This window comes from Carassius auratus, chromosome 35 (genome assembly GCF_003368295.1).
Source record: "Carassius auratus strain Wakin chromosome 35, ASM336829v1, whole genome shotgun sequence".
In the NCBI taxonomy this organism is placed as follows: Eukaryota; Metazoa; Chordata; class Actinopteri; order Cypriniformes; family Cyprinidae; genus Carassius; species Carassius auratus.
This window is the reverse complement of record NC_039277.1, coordinates 17,224,948-17,246,546: the sequence shown is the minus strand read 5'-3', so window position 1 is coordinate 17,246,546 and position 21,599 is coordinate 17,224,948. Positions and strand designations below refer to the sequence as shown.

Sequence of the window (21,599 nt, the reverse complement as noted above, 5' to 3'; positions counted from 1 at the left end):
TCGTCATCTGAATGTAAACTCAGGCGCATATGCACATGTACGCGCACTGTATTCGTTGCTTTCGCATGCCAATACATTCCTCTACAAACGATTATCAAATAGTAATTTGTATGCATATGTTTCATTTGCGCCTTATTCAGCTTACATGAGTGTTTAATGGAATCCAATATTCAACCCCTTGTAAACATTACATTAAAAATATACATCCCACGACGGTGATGATTTCCATGTTTTAGTTTTTGATTGAAATATTGTCGCATGCATATTTACAAATGCCCTCATCGAACATTCTGGCAGTATTCTGTTGTGTGCAACATCTGCATGATTGTGAGCAGGTGCATCACCAGAGGGCGCGTGCACTGGACACTGTACTGACCCATTACAATAATACGGACGGATGTTTGTATTCTGTACCACTGAACTCGTAGAGACAGTATAGATAGACTATAGATCTTGTAGTTAGTATCACCGTAATGTTTTCGTCTGAATGCAGCGCTGCTGCCGCGCGCTAATCACATACATCAGTGAGTGTGTTCCTCAAGCAGACCGAGAGCTTCTGCAATACAAGAGAAAGAAAGGGAAACCAAAGGACTCCACAAAGGATTTGTGCAAAATACAGACCATAAGGTAAGATGCATACGAAGCTTGATTTGAATTCCTCACAGACGTTTATTGTTTAGCGGCGATATTTCGAGTATCATGATGCGTTCATCATTTTACACAGAAGGAAAATACATCTGCATTTGAGATACTTATTTTCAAAGATCTCAAACACGTGTGGAATGATCTTTTCACATTGCAGCTGCTGCCATTTTGTTTGTTTTTTCCCTCCTAGGGCTCCACTCGATCGCTGTAAGCAGATGCGACTTAATTAGGTGGTTAGGACTAGAAGGGATGCATCTGCGGCTACACATTAATATAGCGTCATTTTAGTCACGCTGAACAACAATAATTACTGTATTTGCATTATTGTAAGGGGTAGGTTCACGGTTGGGGTAGGTGTAGTAGACATTAATAAAACACAATCTAATAGGTAGGGATTTTAATTTACTGTTGACTTCCGACTGTAGCTGGATCCCTTTTAGCCACAAGCCCATTAGTTCCACATAGGTCAAGTCAAGCTCCATCAGTTCGACCTATTTGGTTCTGAAGTGAGCTTTGGTTCTTGAGATTTGCTGCTTGCAGTCGGAAGAGGTGTTGTGGTGTGCTATATTAGATGAAGTGGATTAGATGCAATATTTGTCCTGTAAATAGATGTTCAGGCCTTTACATGAAGCTGCAGGAACACTTTTCATTAAGAACTTGATGTACTACTACTTAATACAATGCATGCATGTACAATAATAAAAGTTTGATGTTGTAGATGACGTCGGCATTGTCTCTAGTCAGACAATCATGCATATGCACTCCTTCAGGTCATATCGGTTTGCCCAGCGCAGTGCAAGTCGAACACACCTAACCATCTCTCATTTATGTTTTAAAATCTGTTTAACTATGTGTGGAAAGTGAATCAGGCTGTCGAGGCAGGGCTCTAATGACCATAACTATCACACAAACCAATACACATCATTAGATTTAAAGAGAAGTGTAATCTGGCCCATTACTGAGCTGTTCATTTTCATAGTTAGGACAGCAAAATGTCCTTCCAAAGTGGTTTTAAATACATGTTTTACTGTAAGGTTATAAATGTGGCTTCCTTGGACCTTGCTTGCAGTTCATTCTGAAGCTGCACAACGGAGAGACGGTTTAGTTGCTAAGAACAATGAAAGGGACACGACCCTATATACAACAAGTGATGGAGGGATGAAAGAGGAAAGGGACACGACCCTACATATGACACGTGAAGGAATGATGGGTCAGATGCTGAATGAAAACAGGACTCTTCGTAAAATGAGTGATGGAGGGATGAAAGTGAAAAGAGATGTGACTCTAGAGACAACGAGTTATGAAAGGGTGCAAGAGGAAAAAGACTCAACCCTACCAATGACGGAGGAATGGAGGAGCAAAGAGACGTAACCCAACAGAAGACATTTGATGGCAGAATGGAAGAGGAAAGGGATCTGGATGGAGAAGCTGAGCTGGAGCTGGAACTCTTTGATGAAGCTTCTGAAACAGAGGACAATACAGAGTTCGACCCAGACTACCATTCTTCTGATGGAGAAGAGTCAGAGGAAGAGTCAGAGGTCACTGCTGAAACGGAGGCAGCTTATCAGTCCAAAAACGGAAAAATATTGTGGACTCCAGCACCTCTTCCTCAGAAACAACAAGTGAGATTTCCAGCTCATCATATCAAAAGCACCCCTGGACCAACCAGGCTGGCATGTGTCAATGCTGAAGACATAAGATCAACATTTGAATTGTTTTTTCCAGATTTAGATTTAGAGGGGAAACGTGTATTTCGTGATACCTGGAAGGACTTGGACTGGACAGACATGCAGGCCTTTTTTGGTTTGTTGATTCTGACAGGTCATGAGTAGCTTATGGCACACAGAAGGCCAATTTTTCATGCTACCAAGTCATGTTTTTCACCTCATCTGACCTTAACAAGGAGCTGCTCCGAAGGACCATGACCATGATCGGAACAGTCAGATCAAACAAACCTGAGCTTCCACCTGCGCTCCTGTCCATGAAGGACAGGGTCCGATTATCATCCATGTTCGCCTTCACTGATACACACACTCTTGTGTCCTACTGTCCCAGAAAAAATAAAAATGTGCTGTTGATGAGCACTTTTCACAGAAATGCCAAAGTAAGTGACAAAGATCACAAGAAGCCAGAGATAATCCTAGACTACAACCAGACTAAAGGCTGGATAAAACAAACAAACAGCCAAAAAAATTCAGGATGCAAAACAACGAAATGTGATTATTTAAATGGTGGTGATTCTGTTCTATATCCTCTGTATTTATTTTCTGAAACACATGAAGTGAATGAATTGTCAGTTGATAAGCTAAATCTTTGGTGTTATCGTGTACATATAATTTATTTCCAGCGTGTTGCCACTTACACGTCAAAGGAAGACGTCACATTGGCACATGGTGATGGTTTTCAACATGTTGGACGTCTCTGCCTTCAATTCATTTGTGCTGTGGATGGAAATAAATAATTAATGGAACAAAGGGAAGAAATATAGAAGGAGAGACTTTTTGGAAGAACTAGGGCGAGCTCTGGTGGCTCCTCATGAACAGACAAGGGAAAATTCCCCGTACTCCAGCTTCTCAGAATATGGTGATGGATGCTCAATAAAGTTCTTCACCAGTCAAAGACACTCATCTCGCACCAGTGACCCCAGGCAAGAGAAAAAGGTGTCAGATCTTTGACCGAAAGAAGGACATAAAAACCAGTTTGATGTGTAACATGCACATTTGCGGGTCACACGCTGTTCTGATTACTTCCTGCCAAGCATGCAGAAAGAAGGTTTAAATAAGGCTAAGTTACTGCTTCCATACTGTTTATTACATTTATTTATTACTTATTGTTTTTTTGTTTTCTTTTTTACCATTGCAAAAGGTGTAATCTGATTATTTCCCCTTGTCTTGTTGACTTTTTATTAGTTTACTGCATTAGAATTTCGAAATATTGATGTTTTAAATAAATGATAAACTGCAGAATAATGAATCCCCCGTCTTTTGATTGTATCACTCTTTGTAAGCCTAACGTGGCATTACTGCAAAAACAGACACTTCAAAACATGTGGATTTAAAGATGACAATCTTTGACAAATATTGGTTTCTCCAGGTAAGTATATTTAAGTATATATCCTAAATCATCACTTCTAAATAGAAATTAACTTTGATAGAGCATTGCATTACTGAGATAATATGTGGATCACTAAGACCACCTACTGGTTAAAATTATAATTTCATATCATTGTCATTACCGCAGATGTTCCAAAAAATATTATCTGATTTTTCAAAATGAAGCCTATGATTTTACTGCAGTTAAAGTAATACATTTGTACATTTTATCTGAAAATGAATGGTGTAATTTAGAAAGAAATTCTATATATATATATATATATATATATATATATATATATATATATATATATATATATATATATATATATATATATATATATATATATATATATAATTTACTCCTATTAAGTGAAGTTAATGTTACATTTCTTTAAAAATGATTTAATTAAAAAATATGATAATAAGTTATTTGGTCACACCTTATATTAGTCCATTTCTCTTCTATTAACAAACCATTAACTATGACTTTTGCCTCAATAAACCCCTAATTTGTTAATTATAGGCATGCTAATAAACAACTAGTTATTACTCTTTAACATTTGGCCTTATACTAAAGTGTTACAAATGATTTATTTTAAACAGATTCATTACATTTATCTTCTCACCCTGGTTTTTTTCATATGACATTTTATTTTTCATAATTCAAAAGGATAAAAAAAAAGTAATGGTATAACAGTGTTGAACTTGAAGACTTAAAATAAGATGCAAAACTATCAAAGAATGATTTGGAATAAATGTAAAAATGCTCAAAAAGCACTAACCTTATGAGAAGTGTACTTTGTTTTAATTCATGGAAAATTACTTACATAAAAGTATTGTAATAATGTCAAATATATAAAATAGATTTTTTATTGGTTGTTGTTTTCTTGATAGTATAGGTAATTATTTTTTACATTTATTTTAAAGTTTATTTGTTTAACCTGAAAAATGTTTCGTTTTTTAAATTTGTATTTAAAAATGCTTTTAACGTTTAAAACTGTTACTTTTATTTTGTGGATATTTTCAGTGTTATTTTATAGCTCCACCGAAGGCCAGTCCAGATGGCTTTCATGTCCAGACTGTCCCGGTCACGGAGTAATTCCAGATCTCCCAGCAGAAAGGACTCGGAGAAAGGCTCTCCTTCACTAACTGTGTCTGAACTTGAGCGTCTGCTGTACACGGGGAAAACTGCCTGTAATCATGCAGATGAAGTGTGGCCAAGACTCTACATAGGGGACCAGTGAGTAGCCCATGAATATCTGCAGCTTTGGCCATATACGGGATGTTGAACACAAGATTATGTTTTAGAGGCTTATACAAAATATTAGTATTGAATTTTTCAAACAAAAACTGATATAATGCATTATACAAAGCAAGGCATTTTATGATCCATGTAACAAAGCATGACATAGCATACTAAATAGAAGTAAAAGAGTGAACCTTTCTCCTGTATAGATGAGCAAATTAGAAATTGCCAGTAAATGTTGAACTATGCACAAATTTTCACTTAAATTTGCAGAGAAATTGCCTCAAACCGTAAAGAACTTGTCAAGCTGGGGATCACACACATCCTCAACTGTGCTCAGAGCAAATGGAGAGGTGGTGCAGAGTGTTACACTGGCATGAACATCACGTATCACGGCATTGAGGCCCACGACTCGCCCTCATTCGACATGAGCGTCAACTTCTACCCAGCGGCCGAGTTCATTCACAGAGCCCTTAGTTCTGGAGGTCAGTTCAAAAGCGGATTATTTCTATCAACCTGAAGTGTCCAGGTCTTATTCAGATCAAAAGCAGAACAGTTTTTACAGCCTGGTGATGCCATAGAGTGCATTAGAGCCATGCCAGTGCAAAGTATTTTTTCCATTCATTTCTCCCATAAAGATTGTTTTTTTAAATCACTGTTGGGTTTGTTACAGCATTTTAAGTCATGAACCAAACCAATTAGCCATGAGGTGAATAACAACAAACTTTTATTTGAAGCAAAAAAAGTAAAAGAACTACAATCCCTTGAAGCATTGCAAATTACAGAAATTAAAAACTGCTGTGAAATATAAAAGAATGTCAAGTTTTTTAATGTATCAATACAAAACTATACATTTAAAGTTTACTGCAAATATATATATACCTATATAAATATTTAAACATTTTGATAGGGCAACGAGACTATGACTGTGTGTGTGTGTGTGTGTGTGTAAGTGTGCATATGAATGTAGTCCAAAAATCCTCAAAGAACGCAATACATTTTTTTTTTTAATTTTAAAAACCAATTAAATAATCAGTATACTTTTAACAAAAGTTGAAAACTTTATATGAATATTTGCTGTGTGCATTTTTGAATTTGACTTTTGTCATTCACGTGAATATTTTGACACGGTGACTTTTATTTTGTAGGAACGGTTCTTGTGCATTGTGCTGTCGGGCTGAGCAGATCTGCTACATTGGTTCTGGCCTATCTCATGATTCGGCAGAACATGACTTTAGTGGATGCCATCAAGACCGTGAAGGACCACCGCGGCGTCACGCCGAACCGCGGTTTCCTACGTCAGCTCAATGGTCTGGATGGCATACTCCGTGCCAGCCGCAATGTAACATAAAGCCACTCGTAGTATCTAAATTTCAACCATTTTGGCCCAGGCCTTTACCTAATGTGTTTGTATTGCAGTAAATGAGAGCAGAGTATCCTTACACACATTGAGTTTAATCCAGCTGTCCTTCTGCGCTCAGTAGAAATGCCTTATTACATCAGGACCTCTAGAAATGTGTGTAATGCCTTATTCACTGTTAAATGTTCACATCTGTTCATGTGTCTACCCACTGAAATGTTAATTACCATAGAGAATAACATGCATGCTTTCATTAAATTGAGAAGGAATGCTTAAGGGGGCTATCCACACTCAACATGTTTTTGCATTTAAAACGCAAGTTTAATTTTTTAAGTTTGACAAAAGCATCTGCTATCTTGAACAGATCTTAAAGGCATATTCATCCAAAATTTTTATTTACCCTAATATTTCCTTAAGGCATCCTAGATATACATGACTTTCTACTTTCGGATGAATCCAATCAGAGTTATATTAAAAAATGTCCAGGCTAATCCATGCTTTATAATGGCAGTCATTGGGTTGAATTTTTTAATAGTCCAAAAGAAATCCAATAAAGCACATCTATCCATCATAAAAAAGGTGTCCCACACGGCTCTGGGGGGTGAATACAGATCTCCTGGACCGAATTTATATGTTTTTGTAAGAAGAATATTCATATTTTAAACTTTATAAACAATAATCTCTAGCTTCTGCTAACTGTTGTATGTGCGTTGAATGGATGCACTTTATTTAACTTTTTTTGGACTATTGAAAAATATCTGATTGGATTCGTCTGAAGTCATTTACACATAGGATGGCTTGAAGGTGAGTAAATCTCAAAGTCATTTTCATTTTTGGGTGAGCTATCCCTATAAGCAAGAACCTGTTGCTATTGCTCATACTAAAGATTTGAAGACAACATGCAACCATAAGTATTCAGATTTGGCGAGATTTGAGCTTCCAGCATGAACGATAATGCAGAATTGCAGTTTTGTTATAAATTTGCATGTGTTGGATCACTTGAAAGCGCAGTTGAATGCAAAAACATATTTGGAGCCATTCACACAGAATGGGTTTTTTCACATTTAGAAAGGGGAGACGCAGTGTGGTGGAATATAGGAAAAAGCAAGGTTCATAGTTTTTTAAATGGATGAATTTAGCGCTGATATTTAGAACGCTATTACTACAAGAAAAACAATGGAAAAACTGGATTTCTGCCTGAACAATCCATTATCAACTCCCACAGAACCCCAATCACTTAGAAAAATATAGTGACAGGACAACCACCTAGCAACAATTAAGAGTGAAACTGCCAACAGCACCCTAGCAACAACCCAGAACAACGTACCAAAAAATCGTACCATAATGACTGTCCAGAACACCCCGTGATGATCTATCGACATTTAAGTTGAAATTTGCAATCATTGTAGGTAATATAGCTGGTCACATTCATCACAGTGAATCAGATCATGTGATATGAGCTCTAGTGTACACAAGACTATATGCAAATTACAGTCAGTTTTGTTACACAATAACTTATTGATGTGTGCTTTGTATAAATACAAAAGAATGTCATGTGAAGTATTCTAATTGTTTCAAATCATCCTAGTTGTCTCTTTTAACTAGTTTTGTTTGGTATTGTAATATAGAGTAGCTAAAGTGCAGCCTTACAAATCCAGCAAATCCTCAAGTGCAGTATATGAACCGACTGTAGCTGTATAAATTACAGTGTGCTAGTATTATTGTCATTTCTGTACAATTGAATTATTGGGGACAGCTGTTTATTGTATCTGTGATTGTGTTTGTCATCATAACACTTAACAAATATTCACTGCAAAAACTGGAGCTGAACTACTGCCTGGACTGCAGATCCCTTCCACTGCACGTGGATCTAAACTACACGCCAGTTTGTGTCTTAAGAACAAGTGTGGGTCGCTCAGAGATTAAACTTGTTTCGGACCAAATTTCTGAGTTATGGAGCATGCAGCCGGAGACAAAATGAGGTGTTCAACAGAATTCAAAAGCATTGTTAATTTATTAATAATGTACATGAAATCTAATAAACATTATTTCATCTTTCAAGTTGATTTTGTGCTTTATCTGGAAAGGGCTGTTTATGCATGGCTGTTTAAAGTATTTTTTCCCAGCAAAACAGATTTTATTTATTTTTCTCACAAAATATGAAAAAGCAAAAAAAGCCATTATGCAACTGTTTTTATTTATTTATTTTTGTGCGTTTTATTTTTTTGTATGTTATATTGAGAAGAATAAAATGCTTTGTGTATACTAGTTTACTTGATTAAAAAAAAAAACACTAACACGGTTTGAAATTAAAAACTTCTTTATGATGAGTTTGTTTCTTACAAACTCACAGTTTTTCCCTTCACAAGACATTAACTGATGGACAGGAGTGGTGTGGATTATTTGTGAAATATCCTGATGTTTTTATCAGCTGCTTTGCAGAGGATCCACTTGTGAGCAAGTGATTTAATGCTACATTTCTCCAAACCTATTCTGATGGAAAAATAAACTCATTTACATCTTGGTTGACTTGAAGCTGGGCACATTTTCAGCAACTTTTAATTTTTGGGTGAACTATTGCTTTAAAACCCTTAATATAGCTCCAGCCATGTGGTTATGTTATTCAAAAGGTAGAGCATGTTGAATTACATTTTTTTTTTTTTCATTTTGAAAAAAGTATTCACATTTAAATTGACTAACTTACTGTTAGTCAATTTAGTAGAGAATTTTGAAGCCTTGTTGAATGTTGCACTGCAGTGTCATTTAACCTTTGTTAAAGTCTTGTTTGTCAGAGAGCAGAGCTGAAAGTTGACAGAGAAACACTGAATGTTTAGGTCTGTTTGCTTCTGAATAAAGGAGGTTGGTGAGGACTATAGGAATCAATAGTTTGTGATTTAAAAATGTTAAAAGAGAAACTACTAATGCACTACACTACAGAGATACTTTCAATAACCTAATTAATTAATTTTAGTAATTACGTAGTTAAAAAGCAATAAAATAAAATGGGGGGAAAATCTACTGTCATGTTTGACATACTATGTTCAACATATTATGGTCCGGGTTGAACTAAGTTAGTGTCAAGAGGATGTGAACTAATAACTCACTGAGTCAGCATGAACGCTCCCAGCATCCAAACACTCTAAAGCCACTGACCCATATTTTCCTTAAAAACGGTCAAATTTCTTTCTTAACATGCCTTTTAAAATCTCCTTCATTTTCTCTGGGGCTAATATTGTACAACAAATATCTTATTTTTACTGAATGAATCATTACTTACTGTCTTGTTAAATACCAATAAAAATATATATTAAAAAAAAAAGTAAAAAAAACAAACAAAAAAACAACATAGTTTGTCTATTGGGATTCTTTCATAATGTTGCTTTAAAAATTAAAAACAAAATTAGGAGGCTTTGACTGTGATTTGTTTATTCATTTTCAAATAAATCAGTTTGAAATAAACTTTGTTTGGGTTAAGAGATGTTTATCCCTTTTTTTTAAAACAATATTATATTTTAAAAGCTATTCATTCAAAAACATGTATTTTAGAGGTCACAAACGTTTTTTGTTGTATATTAAAGCTACTATTTAGTTATACTTATACTAATATTTCTATACTAGTCTGTTAATAAAATATATTTATACTAATTATACCATATAATGATTTATTATTACTGTGTCTTTTTACGGAGTGAATCACTGAATAATTAATGAGTGTGATATTTAGGCTCCGCCTCCTAAATTACAGGCGGAGTTTCAGCCTATTGTTTTCTTGTGCATGTGTATATTTCTTTCTTTCAGCGGTCCATTACATTGTTTGATCTCCGTGATCCGGTCGGGGGTATTTTATTCACACTCACAGGCTCTCGAACATGTAGATGTGAATAAACAGTTAGTGATTCATTTGAGTCATTTGACGCTTGATTCGTGAGACTTAAAACCGAGTATGAAGAATAAACACTGACGTGAAGACACTCAGGAGCCTGTTTATAATGGTGAGGTTTATTTTTAAATGACCATTTAATATTGTAAATTCGTATATATATATATATATATATATATATATATATATATATATATATATATATATATATATATATATATATATATATATATAATTTTTTATTTGTAAAAAAAATGCCAACTTTTTTTAATAAATGCTGTCTGCTTTAAAGACTTTTAATGTTTTTTTTTTTTCTTTGGTTTTCTAATTTAAAAATTTGATAGATATTGTTTTAAGCTTGTTCAGGCTCATATTCTGGAACTGGATATTGTTACTGGTTATGGTATGTTTTTGGCTTACAAATAATCACCTAATTTTCCATAAATGGCATATCAATTATTTGTGACTTTTTTTCAGGGCTTCTTTTTCATCTTCAGGAAATGATTCATATTTAAAACACCATGCCTCCAGTGACCTCTCAGGAACTCCCTCTCAATATCTATGTGGTCATCTTTGGCTCTGGGATCTTGGTCTTTGTTTTAAGCCTTATATTCTGCTGCTTCTTTATAAGGTAAGTGTGACTGTAATATTGTGACTAAATGTGTGATAGTTTAACAGAACAGCCCTTTTGGACCATGCCGATCCTGAATGACGTTTCTAAAAGTAAAACCCTTCTTTGTGACTGGAATTCATCAGTATTTCCCTGTGACAGACTGACAGCTGCAGAGCAGAAGCGACTTCCACTGTCCTCACGCACTTCCGAACTTGAACAATTCAGGACTAGATTGCATCTCTGTGCTTTTTGTTCACAATGCTATTTTTGACAAAAGGCTTTTGAACTAACCCTCCCTTGCCAAATTTGTGTTTAGAAACATACAACACAACCTTTGCCTGTACTACTGATGCCTAGAGAAATAATAAATAATAATAAAATACATTTGTATAATATTTATACTTTTTAAATTTTGAAATATTTAATCAACCCTTTAATTAATGGTTTTGCCTGTTTATCTTTGCAGTAAACTGAGACATCAAGCTTACAATGTGAGAGCTGGATACAAGCTGGTGAGTGCATATTATAAATAATATCATCAGAAAGTATTTGACACTTACATCACACTTAAAAACATCTCTTCACTAGAGTCTCGCTTCGAATCTGCTGGTGCTTTGGTGATTTTTAGTGGATGTTTGAAGTTCACACAGGTGTCCTTTAGAGGAACCACAGGTGTAGAAAATCACATAAGCTATAATCACATTCGCTAAAATGAAACACATAACTTCATTTTCAAACGTACTGCCAACAGAGAAAATTGGCTTAGAAAGTGCTTGTGCCATTTCTAAATTAATGGCACTTTGTTATTTTTTATTTTTAATGCATACGTTTTTGTGTCAATGAAGTAAAGTCTGCTTTATTTATATAGAGTTTTATAAAATAGGGATTGTTTTATAAGCAACTTAACAGTATCAACAGGAAAATAGCCAAATAATTTACGCAAAATTCAAATATGAGATAGTTTCAACTATAAATCAGCTTTACTTAAGATAATAAATGTCATTATAGAGCCCCAGTCAGTATTGGTTCAATTCAGTTCAGATGAGTTTATTTCAGCTATAAGCTGCTTTACAAAAGGCAACGATGTCATAATTGTTAATGTTGCATCAACTGTGTCTAAGAAGTGTCTAAAAACTGTTTGCTGCCACTATATTTTAAAACAAAAGATAATCGACTGTGTTTTGCATTACAGGTTGTATTTGAAAATGAAACAACATGGTTACATGCACATGTGGTAAAAGTTTTGTTTTAAGTTACATGTTATCACAATGGCTAAAGATATTTGACTACTCCTCAATCCTGAGACTCTTCAAACCTGATATTCCCTCCTGTACATTTTGTTTTCTCAGTTAACATGTGCAGTCTGTTTGGAGGACTTCAGGACAAAGGATGAGCTTGGAGTGTTGCCATGCCAACACGCCTTTCACAAGAGGTAAATCCATAATCCGTCTGATGCCTTTTATCATGCTAATGCTATTAAATAAAAGAGCTTCATTGAAGCAAATACACCCTGGCTGTGCCTCATAACCCTGAAAACCCGTTCACACCGAGAACAAGACCTATAAAGAGGAGTAATGTTAATTATTTTAGCGCACACACACACCAAATGAAGATAACGCTAACGTTACGTTTATTATTACGAGCACGCACAACCGTTGTGTATGTGTCGCTTTAAGGGTGGATTCTGATTGGCTGTCAATGTTTTTGCGTCCATCTGCTGGGAAAAGTTGTTCTAATCTTAATAAAAGTTTGATGACAGAAATTAAGTATTTAAGAAAAATAATTTTATTTTAGAGTAGGCTACAACTGAAAAAAGCACTACTAATATTTAAGTTAAAATTTTTGTTTACAGATGTTAAAATATTTAGTGTCTATAAAAACGTGAAACAGGCTGACTCCAGTGAACTGTAATCTGCGCTGCTGTGTTTTGTCGCAGAAAATGCATTCACGATCCTTCCGTGTGTGTCCCGCGAGAACGGAGCACAATCCAACACTTTTTTTTTTTTTTTTTTTTTTGAAAAGCATAAGAAACAAAGCAGAACTATCTAAAACAGTTTGGAGATTGATGGAATAGGTAAAATAAAATAATAATAAACGTGTCTCGTTTTAAATAAACAAAAAAAAAAAAAAAACTGGATGACATTTAGTTCAGGCGGAAATTTATTTTTGCAATGGTTAAATAAATGTTCAGCAATATCTTCAAAAGATTTCTGAACTGTGGCAAATGTTTCTCTAAACAGGGAAAATATACGTCAAGGAAATATTGCGAATTTTTGTACATTTTGTTATGTGGAAATGTTTAAATCTTGTAGTGTTACAATTAATCCTGCGTTTGTGCCCTTCTCACCCTCTACATGTTAAATGATTTTTACAAACCGTTTCCCGAACGAAAAAAAGTGCAGAGTTCAAACGGACGATAGAAATGAATGAACATGGCCTACCTGAAACCGTTTTCGTAACATTTGAATTTTCTGGTGTATGCAATCTCATGCAGAATATAGTGTATTAAAGTGAGCAATTTTTTTTCCTCTTTAATAATTCAGACCGATAGAACCTTAAAACACGTTATTAAAACACGCGGACTTGATTGCAATTCGAAAGGATATTGCAGTTCGTGATTAATGTTGGTAGGCTTTGGGGAGTGGGGCGGGGCAGAGAGCCGTGGGAACAGAGCGAGGCCGCAGGAGTGATTGGGAAATGAGCGACAACTGCTCCTCTCATCACTGGTCTCGAGTCCCACGGAGGAGATCGGGAGAAACGACAGTGAAGGACGAGAGAGGACCAGGCATGGACTTTATTTTGTGTTTGGTCGTTTGATTGTCCGTCGGTTCCCGCTTCCTCCTTCCCATGATTGTGAAGTTTTTAATGTGTTACACTGGTGCCGAAGCCCGGGAGGAAGGAGGGACGCGCTGCCGAAGATTCCTCGCCGCTGGGGTGAAAGGAGTCTGCCACCGAGGATGCTCGACTCGAGGCGGTGGGCTGGAGTGAGTTGCCGGGGACGGACGAACTCACTCCAGCCCTCGCTCCATTCCCATGGCTCTCGGCCCCGCACCATTCGTCACTTTCGTGCTCCCCTAGACTGAACTGTGTGAGTGTGTCATGAAACGCGAATTTAGCTGCAGCTAAGTGACTTTGTGCGACGCACCTTGTTCCATTCTGTGACCCACAGTTTAAAAAAACCCTGCTCTACTACATACACACACACACACACACACACACACACACACACACACACACAGTTTTTCAGCTCTTCACTATATTGACAAATGATGCCAGCGAGCTATGAGAGGATTTCACCATTTCATTTGATTAAAAGATTAAAACTATCGTCATTCACTCGTATCATATACACAGACAGAAACTGCAATGTCTTTACGACAACATGTCAAAATAAAATTTTACTTAATGTAAACAGAGATATAGTACTATTGCACAGTAGAGGATGCTATACTTCAAGTAGGCCTAATAGCTAATAATAATAATAATAGTTTATTTTAAAACACAGAAACTCTGTCTAGAAACCCACCAAAATAAAAGTTCGGTCTAACTCAAAGAAATTATGTAAGAAATTACACAGTAAAATATACTTTAAAAAAAAAGTCTAAAACGTTATTTTAAAGGAATCTCACACAAGTTTTCATAATGTTTAAATTTAAAATCGGCAAAACAATAACACCATATTTTTCAAAAACAATTTCTAAAAGTACATTTGTATTGTGCCTATAATGTTTATTTATTATTATTGTCTGCTAATAAAACCTATACTTCAGGACCATATTCATATAACATCTAAGGCTAAATCTATCTCTTGACTGGTTGATTTGGTTAGATTCACATTTCTGTGTTTAAATCTGGCAACTGAGAACCTTTAATAAAACCAAAATTGTGAGAAACAAATTTTAAAATGTGACACTGGTGTAAATCCTGCTGAATATGAAGAAGTGTTGTTATTGTTTTTTTTTTTTATGTTTCTTGTTTTGTATATGCAGTCACAGTCAAAAACAGTATGCTTCCCCTCTCACACATCTGCCACTCATCATCTGTGTCTTAATCTTAATGCCTTTCCTGTGATAATTACATCTATCATACCTCTATCTCCTATTAAGTGAGATCACATTGTATGGTCATGTATTCCTTATATGAACTGTTTTAAATGCAAGACATTCATTGCATGAGATTAAGTTTTTAAATTGCAGCCTGTGCCCTTTTGTAGTGTGTACATATACCATTTATCATTAAACTGTGACTAAACTCAGTATATATACTTCTGCCATATGTTGCCATCCCTCAAAAATTCCTGCCCCCTTATCAATATTTTTCTAGATCCGCTCCTGATTATATGTAATACCCTTAAGTTATTCTCTTATGTAAGGGGAAAATCACACCTTAAGTCTCATACTTAAGTGAAAAACTTAAAGGTGCTCGTTCATGCAACCGGGCACTGGCTTTCATACTTGCTCAAGGTAATGATTGAAAAGTAGTTTAACCGTGCAGGCATTGTACATAATCAACCAATCATGGCGTGTGAGGAGGCGGGATCTATAGAGAATACTAAATGAATGAGGTCACCAAACCTAAAACACATGATTTACACAATTTAGAGAATTTTTGTTATGGTTTCGTCCTTGGTGTGAACAGGCCAGAGTAATTCCAGCATAGAGTTTCTGTTGATTTGTCTTACCAGGTGTCTGGTGAAGTGGCTGGAAGTGAGATGTTCATGTCCCATGTGCAACAACCCCATCAGTGCTGCTCTGGGACAAACACACAGGCCGGGAAACCTGCTGGATGAGCTGCTTTAAACCTCCTTTTCTGCCAAACTTGAACCTCATTAAGGGTTAACTTCGAATGAGATTCAAGCTACATTTTAATCTTGAACAATTCAGACAAAGGGACGTTTATTTAAAAATACTGCTGTTGCAAAGCATCATTTGTAAAGTCTTTGTCCGTTTTGTTTAAAATGTTTGCATAATGTCTATATACAATATTGTGGGGTTTTTTGTCTGTGTCCGGTGTTAATCATTTAGATAATTTTCAAGTATTCACTTAATTTATATTTAGTGGGACATAAAAAACTGCAAGTTTGAAATCTTTAAGTTAATTATTTTAGCGTCATTACATTACTACTTTGGCTTTTAGTATTTTTTTTTCCCCCAAATGAGTTTATTAAATATAGTTTTCCCTATGTAGTTAATCTTATTAGTTTACTAGTTTTAGTACATCAATTTAAATTAAACGAAACCATTTGCCACAGTCAGCTGAAATAAAGCCTTAATTGACGTTATTTCGAATAACTTTTGTGGTTTTATTTTTAGTTAATCCTTATGAGAACCACTGCACTAAAGTGCCGCCACCTGCTGGCCACTAGAAAGAGCTGCAGCAGAACGCTGCCATTTTAGAACCAAAAGACTTTAATGGGCTACTTTTGAAGACTTGTGTATAACAAGAGCATAATCAGCACATGCTAAATTAAATGTATCAGATTTATATAACAGTTAAGCTGAACTGTCTGTTCCGAGAAAAGAAAAAGTACAAAAACCTGTTGAAGGGAATCTTGATCCATCTTTAATCCATGTTTAACAGATTGTGTCCTGGGAACCATCAGATTACATAAAACACGACCATGACACATGGAATAAGCATTTCATTAAGGAATGGCAATAAAAAAAAAAATAGAATGAAAGAAATGTGCATGGTTGGAATGCTAGGGGAGTAAGAAACAATTAAAGTTGGCCACAATCAGCAATCAAGATCTTGGCCGAGCATTTCCCGCTGCTGCTTCCTTTAGACTCCATGGTATCCACTACGTCCATTCCTTCGACCACTTTCCCGAACACGACGTGTTTGCCATCGAGCCTGGAAACAAAGAACTTTAGCACTAACCACAAACTGAAATGCTCAAAACAATTTTGCATTCTAAAAAAGCTTTAGTGCAATGGAAAGGTTCCAAGGATGTTAAGGGTTCTTCTCTAACATTCAAATAGTAATCTTGAAGAAGTTTACCAAGCAGTATCAGCAGTGCAGATGAAGAACTGGGAGCCGTTGGTGTTCGGTCCGGCATTGGCCATAGACAGGGTTCCCTTCCCTCCATGCTTCAGGGTGAAGTTCTCATCCGCAAACTTGTTGCCGTAGATGGACTTTCCACCAGTTCCGTTATGGTTGGTGAAGTCGCCACCCTAGTTTGGGGAGTGACATTGACTGACATAAGTTTGAGCAGGAATCATTGCATCTGATAACATAACGGGGTTCAGATCTTACCTGGCACATGAATTTGGGGATGACACGATGAAAGCCAGAGCCCTTGTAGCCAAAACCCTTCTCACCAGTGCACAAAGCACGGAAGTTCTCTGTGTAGATATAGAGATATTAATGCATGAGAAGACAGAGTTCACATTTATTTGTAAGAAACCCGTTTAATGTGGAAAAAGATGCTTACCAGCAGTCTTGGGTACAACATCAGCTCTCAGCTATTTCAAAAGGAGGGGGGAAACCAGAGATAGAAAATAAGAAATCTCTAAGCGTTTTTAACAGAAAACTGCTTTTTGCAGAGTATGTGTTCAAATATCAATAGACTTCCGTTTCTAAATATTTAAAATTAATTCGAAAATAATTGGTCACATTGACAACATCAGCTTTTTTCTATAGATATACTGCTATAAACACTCATCTATAAAAATGATTTAACGTAAAACATACATACACACACCTATATAAAATAGTGATTTTAATCTTGTAGCCTACATGTAAATGTCTTGTACATTTTGTACAAGGATCGATTAAAGGCTTTGCGGTAGCTTTATTACTTATTTTTAAAGTATGAAGGCAGTAACCTTTTTCTATTTTTCAACAAGTATACATTTTAAACCATAACTATTAAAATACAAAAACAATAGCAGGACAAAGCGGTGTCTGCTGATGTGACGTAGAACAGGTTAAACTCATGACTTCCGCGTTTCTCTGCAAACCACGACATTGACGAGAGCGCGCGAGTAACGGATACTGCACGTGTATACTCGCATTTCTGCTGCACTGGCTCAAAATGTAACGCTGCTCGGTAATTATGCATGTCTGCGCATTCGAAACAACTCCATTACTTATAATTTGGGAAGAAGTTCTGGTGAACATGTTTTATTAGACGGCTAAACTAAATAATACACCCCTCCCTCCCTTTTAAAAATGGCACCTTCGGGTTGTGAAAAAAATTATGGTGAAAATGGCGTCCGTATAAAAAAAAAAAAGCCGTGTGCAGCGCAACACGCGCTGTAATCACTGAAAACCCCGCCATGTGCGTTCAGCTGTCAGTCTCGTGTCACTGACAGCAGTTTAACCCACATTCTGGCGCAGCGCTCCGTTGAAACATTGTAGCAGCAGATAAACGGCGAAAAGTAACAAGGATACGGCTCGGTGCGGGAAACAAAATTGCCTCCCACATACGCCCATTTCTAAATACTGATGCTTACACTTTACATGCTACACACTTTACAAAGTCGTTCGAATTTATATAACTAGGTTTGATAAACGCACTCAATAGATAAAAAGAAAAAAGGCTGAAAAAAATTTTTTTTACAATCTATATTCTATTGACCTACCTCCATTACAATCCTCCCAGCACTCTTCCCATCGATGGTGATGTCAAAAAAAACTTTGGGATTGGACATGATGGCAAAATAAATCTATTTGTATTAGTAGCTGGTCAGCGAACGAATCCTACAAAATGCCGCAGCTCACCGGGAAGTAGGCTGCGTGCGAAAACGGAATATATAGAAGAAGCCCGCAGCCCTTTTTTTCAATTGGAACCTATGAAGCCGTGGAACCGCTGAATGACGCGCGCGTCGTCCAATCAGAGGCGGCGCACATGAATAATTTACTGCGGTGTTCGAACGCAAAGCTCAGGAGGAGGGAGTTTGATTGACGTCCTCATTGGCCCGTTAGGGTATGTAGAAATGACATTACTGTGCTCCATCCAATGAGCAACGAGGGAATAGTTAGGTCTGTCATGGCGCGAGGGCGGTGGCCAGCTGCTGAATTCGCCATTACGGCACAAAAGGTTATCACGGTTAACGAACGTTTAGTGGGTTGAGTTAATTTTTTTTCTACGTTTGCTAATTTATGGAGTCCTAATTGATATGACAACGCATTGGTTGAAGTTAAGAAGCGAACCGAGTTACATAAAAAGCTTTTTTTCTCTCTCTCTCTTTTCACTACTGCAGTCTTCTTGCATGACACGCACCTCTGTCCGGACACGCCCCCTTGTCTGGACACGCCCCCTTGTGTTCCTGCGGCTTGACACAAAGCGGTGCTGCTGCTCTGCTCTCTCCAAATAAAGCCAATGAAACACAATGGGGCTTAAGTCTTTACTTATAAAACATAATGGAAATATTTCACATCTTTAGAAAAACAAATCGATTTCAATTGTACATGTTTAATTCAATTGATAGGACTTAGTGATCCACCAACACGTGACAGTCAAACATCTTTTTTTGAACAGTTTGATCAACAAAGTGATGCTGGTTTCTGTTTTTCATGATCACGGTCACAGATTTTGATGGTGAATTCATTTTTTTTTCTCTTTCTAAACAAATTCATAAACTCTGCTAGGTAACACAGAAGAGAGATGCATACAGGCCCATCAATTATCATTATAATTATAATAACAATTATTATATAATCAAAGATAAAATTGTATGATACACAAATGACTTCAAACAAACAAACAAAAAAAGAACAAAAGCATATCCAACGACTCTTGATACTCCCTGTATTGTTAATATACAAACTGCACTTCGCTATGATAAATAATAAAATCAGACAAGACAGAATCGACAGCAGACTCATTTCCCCTTCACGCTGAGAAAGCGAGCACTGAATGGAAAACGGGGGAATGTCTGACATGAGCTCTTGTCATAGTGTTTAAATTGTTCTTTTTTTTTCCATATTGTGGGGTTAAGAGAAAGTTCACATCTGCGACAATAATAATACTATATCTGTACATATTTCACATGAATCTCAATGTTTTCCTCCTCAATTATGAGTGTGGCTATAAACATTAGTCCATTTCCTGTTGAGACACCCCCACCCACCCAGATTTGTCCAAGCAAAATCTCACTATGGGAAGCTGTTTGTTCAAACAATGTCCTTGTGTGCATTTGGGTTTTATAACCTGTCTACAAGGTGCTACAGGGCTGCTTGTGCTCGGTCTGGTTTCAAAGCTTCACACATTTTGTTGACGAAGAAAACTGAATTTCTACCAAATACCAGCCCAAACTTGCATATTTAAGGGCGAGTGAAATGTGTCCACAAGTGAGGGTGTGATTTGAGCCGACGATAATCACTGATTCTAGTCCTTTTTTTCATAATGCTAGAAATCCAGACCTCGTGGCCTTAAACCCATAGGCGAGGAAGACCGTTTTTAAAAAGAACATTGAGGGGGAAAGAAACTAACAAGAGACAGACGAAAAAAAAGAGAACAGGGTGTGGCATAAAATTAGTCTGAGTTTGTGCCAAAACACACAAGACAGTGGGGGTTTAAGGTGTGTGTTTGTGTGGGCATCACAAAAGATGACTCTTTGCCTTCAGTTTCCTTCGTGTGAAGGCAAACACAGTAGCTCTTCAAAGGCTTGCTGTTTGTGCAAAATATAATAGTGCACTTCTTTAATGCTACTGTTCAAGGTCTGACACGACGAGATTGCCTCTATTAGCACGTTTAAAAGGAAAAAGGCTACACTTGAGGTCTTCTTCAAGTAAAGTTCACTTAAGATCAAGTCATTTGTGATTTAAAACCACTTTACATCACACGGAGCTAGATTGTGGTCATCTTTGGGGGAAGAAATAAAACGTAAGTCTGCCTGTTCGTTAAGAGAATTACGTTCATCTGTTTGTTTTTCTCAAGTTACAAAAAAAGACCCTTTGGCTTTCCCCATGTTATTTCTGAAGTGTAGTACTTTAGATCAGCACAGAAGTTAATTCCTCATCTAATTTAGATTTAAAACAGGAGTTAAGAGTGACAAAACGTATAATGACCCACTCCACACAATGCCATTTACACTACACTTAGTCTGATGTGAGATGAGGCATCTTTCTACAAATGATTCGAGAGAAGAGCGGGAACTTTTTTGAACTGAAATTCACAAGAAATCTTGACAGAGTTCATAGAAGCAGACAAACAGTAACATTGTCACAGGAGGAAGTAAAAAAAAAAAAAAAAAAAAGATCTTCATTGCACCTTCCTATCAGTCACTGCATTCCAGTCTCAGGAGGAAACAGTGCAAAGATGTAATCGGATATCTGTTAGGCTTCCCACAGCTCCCCTGGATGAGCCAGGAGTGTGAAGGGTCAGGGAGGCTGTGTGTTGGACGGCGATGTGTGACTGATGAATGAGCGGGACAGGGGGCTCAGTTGCTCTCAAACAGAGCGAGCAGGTCATCGTTACTGTTGTTGGGAAGGTCAGGGGGACCCAAGTAGGACAGCAACTCATCTGGGTTTGTCAGCTCTGGGAGAAGCTGGAAAACAATTAGGGAGATCCAGAGTTAAGAATCAACACTCAAAACGGTTTATAATGGTAAAAATAAATTCAACATAGCTGGCTTTTCATAAACATGCTGAACCATTTACCTATGAATTACATTCAAAGCAGAGGTCTGCATTATCGTGGGATTTAATTAGACATTTTTTGTTTTGCTGCAAAAGTACATTTATGATTTGTAGGGGGTTATTTTTCTATAATACAAAACAGTTCTGTTCCAATATAGCTGCAAAGTCTGTGA

General features: G+C 36.6%; 4 protein-coding genes across 6 annotated transcripts in view; 2 read left to right on the top strand and 2 right to left on the bottom strand.

Moving 5' to 3' along the window:
* Positions 1 to 271: 271 nt before the first annotated feature.
* LOC113054702 (dual specificity protein phosphatase 26-like) lies at positions 272 to 8,403 on the top strand. Its single transcript, XM_026220422.1, has 4 exons — positions 272 to 627; positions 4,768 to 4,980; positions 5,260 to 5,471; positions 6,135 to 8,403. Exons 2-4 carry the CDS (start codon positions 4,802 to 4,804, stop codon positions 6,335 to 6,337), a joined length of 594 nt encoding a protein of 197 aa, XP_026076207.1. The 5' UTR covers positions 272 to 627; positions 4,768 to 4,801; the 3' UTR covers positions 6,338 to 8,403.
* Positions 8,404 to 10,108: 1,705 nt separating this feature from the next.
* LOC113054701 (RING finger protein 122-like) lies at positions 10,109 to 16,509 on the top strand. 2 transcript variants are annotated; one of them, XM_026220421.1, is made up of 6 exons: positions 10,109 to 10,338; positions 10,704 to 10,857; positions 11,306 to 11,351; positions 12,032 to 12,073; positions 12,189 to 12,271; positions 15,524 to 16,509. In XM_026220421.1, exons 2-6 carry the CDS (start codon positions 10,748 to 10,750, stop codon positions 15,636 to 15,638), a joined length of 396 nt encoding a protein of 131 aa, XP_026076206.1. In that variant the 5' UTR covers positions 10,109 to 10,338; positions 10,704 to 10,747; the 3' UTR covers positions 15,639 to 16,509. The 2 variants fall into 2 exon arrangements, with proteins under 2 accessions (XP_026076206.1, XP_026076205.1); XM_026220420.1 differs by having other exon boundaries at positions 15,499 to 16,509.
* Positions 16,379 to 18,630, bottom strand: ppiab (peptidylprolyl isomerase Ab (cyclophilin A)). The gene is made up of 5 exons (XM_026220419.1): positions 18,426 to 18,630; positions 17,273 to 17,303; positions 17,095 to 17,183; positions 16,840 to 17,012; positions 16,379 to 16,692 (listed from the first exon to the last, which is right to left on the bottom strand). Exons 1-5 carry the CDS (start codon positions 18,492 to 18,494, stop codon positions 16,560 to 16,562), a joined length of 495 nt encoding a protein of 164 aa, XP_026076204.1. The 5' UTR covers positions 18,495 to 18,630; the 3' UTR covers positions 16,379 to 16,559.
* Positions 18,631 to 19,176: 546 nt separating this feature from the next.
* Positions 19,177 to 21,599, bottom strand: part of LOC113054699 (zinc finger MIZ domain-containing protein 2-like) — a 41,104-nt gene continuing 38,681 nt past the window's right edge. For both annotated transcript variants that reach the window (XM_026220418.1, XM_026220417.1), the window contains one exon: positions 19,177 to 21,335. In XM_026220418.1, coding sequence (XP_026076203.1) covers positions 21,307 to 21,335 — 29 coding nt within the window. In that variant the 3' untranslated portion in view covers positions 19,177 to 21,306. The remainder of the gene's footprint in view (positions 21,336 to 21,599) is intronic.

Bases quoted from the DNA above. Each gene is read 5' to 3' on its own strand.
- LOC113054702 (XM_026220422.1), top strand. From the start codon at position 4,802: ATGGCTTTCATGTCCAGACTGTCCCGGTCACGGAGTAATTCCAGATCT. The intron at 4,981-5,259 runs GTGAGTAGCCCA...TTAAATTTGCAG, and splicing joins AGACTCTACATAGGGGACCA to AGAAATTGCCTCAAACCGTA. The intron at 5,472-6,134 runs GTCAGTTCAAAA...TTTATTTTGTAG, and splicing joins CAGAGCCCTTAGTTCTGGAG to GAACGGTTCTTGTGCATTGT.
- LOC113054701 (XM_026220420.1), top strand. From the start codon at position 10,748: ATGCCTCCAGTGACCTCTCAGGAACTCCCTCTCAATATCTATGTGGTC. The intron at 12,074-12,188 runs GTAAAAGTTTTG...TTGTTTTCTCAG, and splicing joins CATGGTTACATGCACATGTG to TTAACATGTGCAGTCTGTTT. The intron at 12,272-15,498 runs GTAAATCCATAA...ATTCCAGCATAG, and splicing joins CAACACGCCTTTCACAAGAG to AGTTTCTGTTGATTTGTCTT.
- ppiab (XM_026220419.1), bottom strand. From the start codon at position 18,494: ATGTCCAATCCCAAAGTTTTTTTTGACATCACCATCGATGGGAAGAGT. The intron at 17,013-17,094 runs GTAAGATCTGAA...TCCCCAAACTAG, and splicing joins TCCCCAAATTCATGTGCCAG to GGTGGCGACTTCACCAACCA. The intron at 16,693-16,839 runs GTAAACTTCTTC...CTTTGTTTCCAG, and splicing joins TGCACTGCTGATACTGCTTG to GCTCGATGGCAAACACGTCG.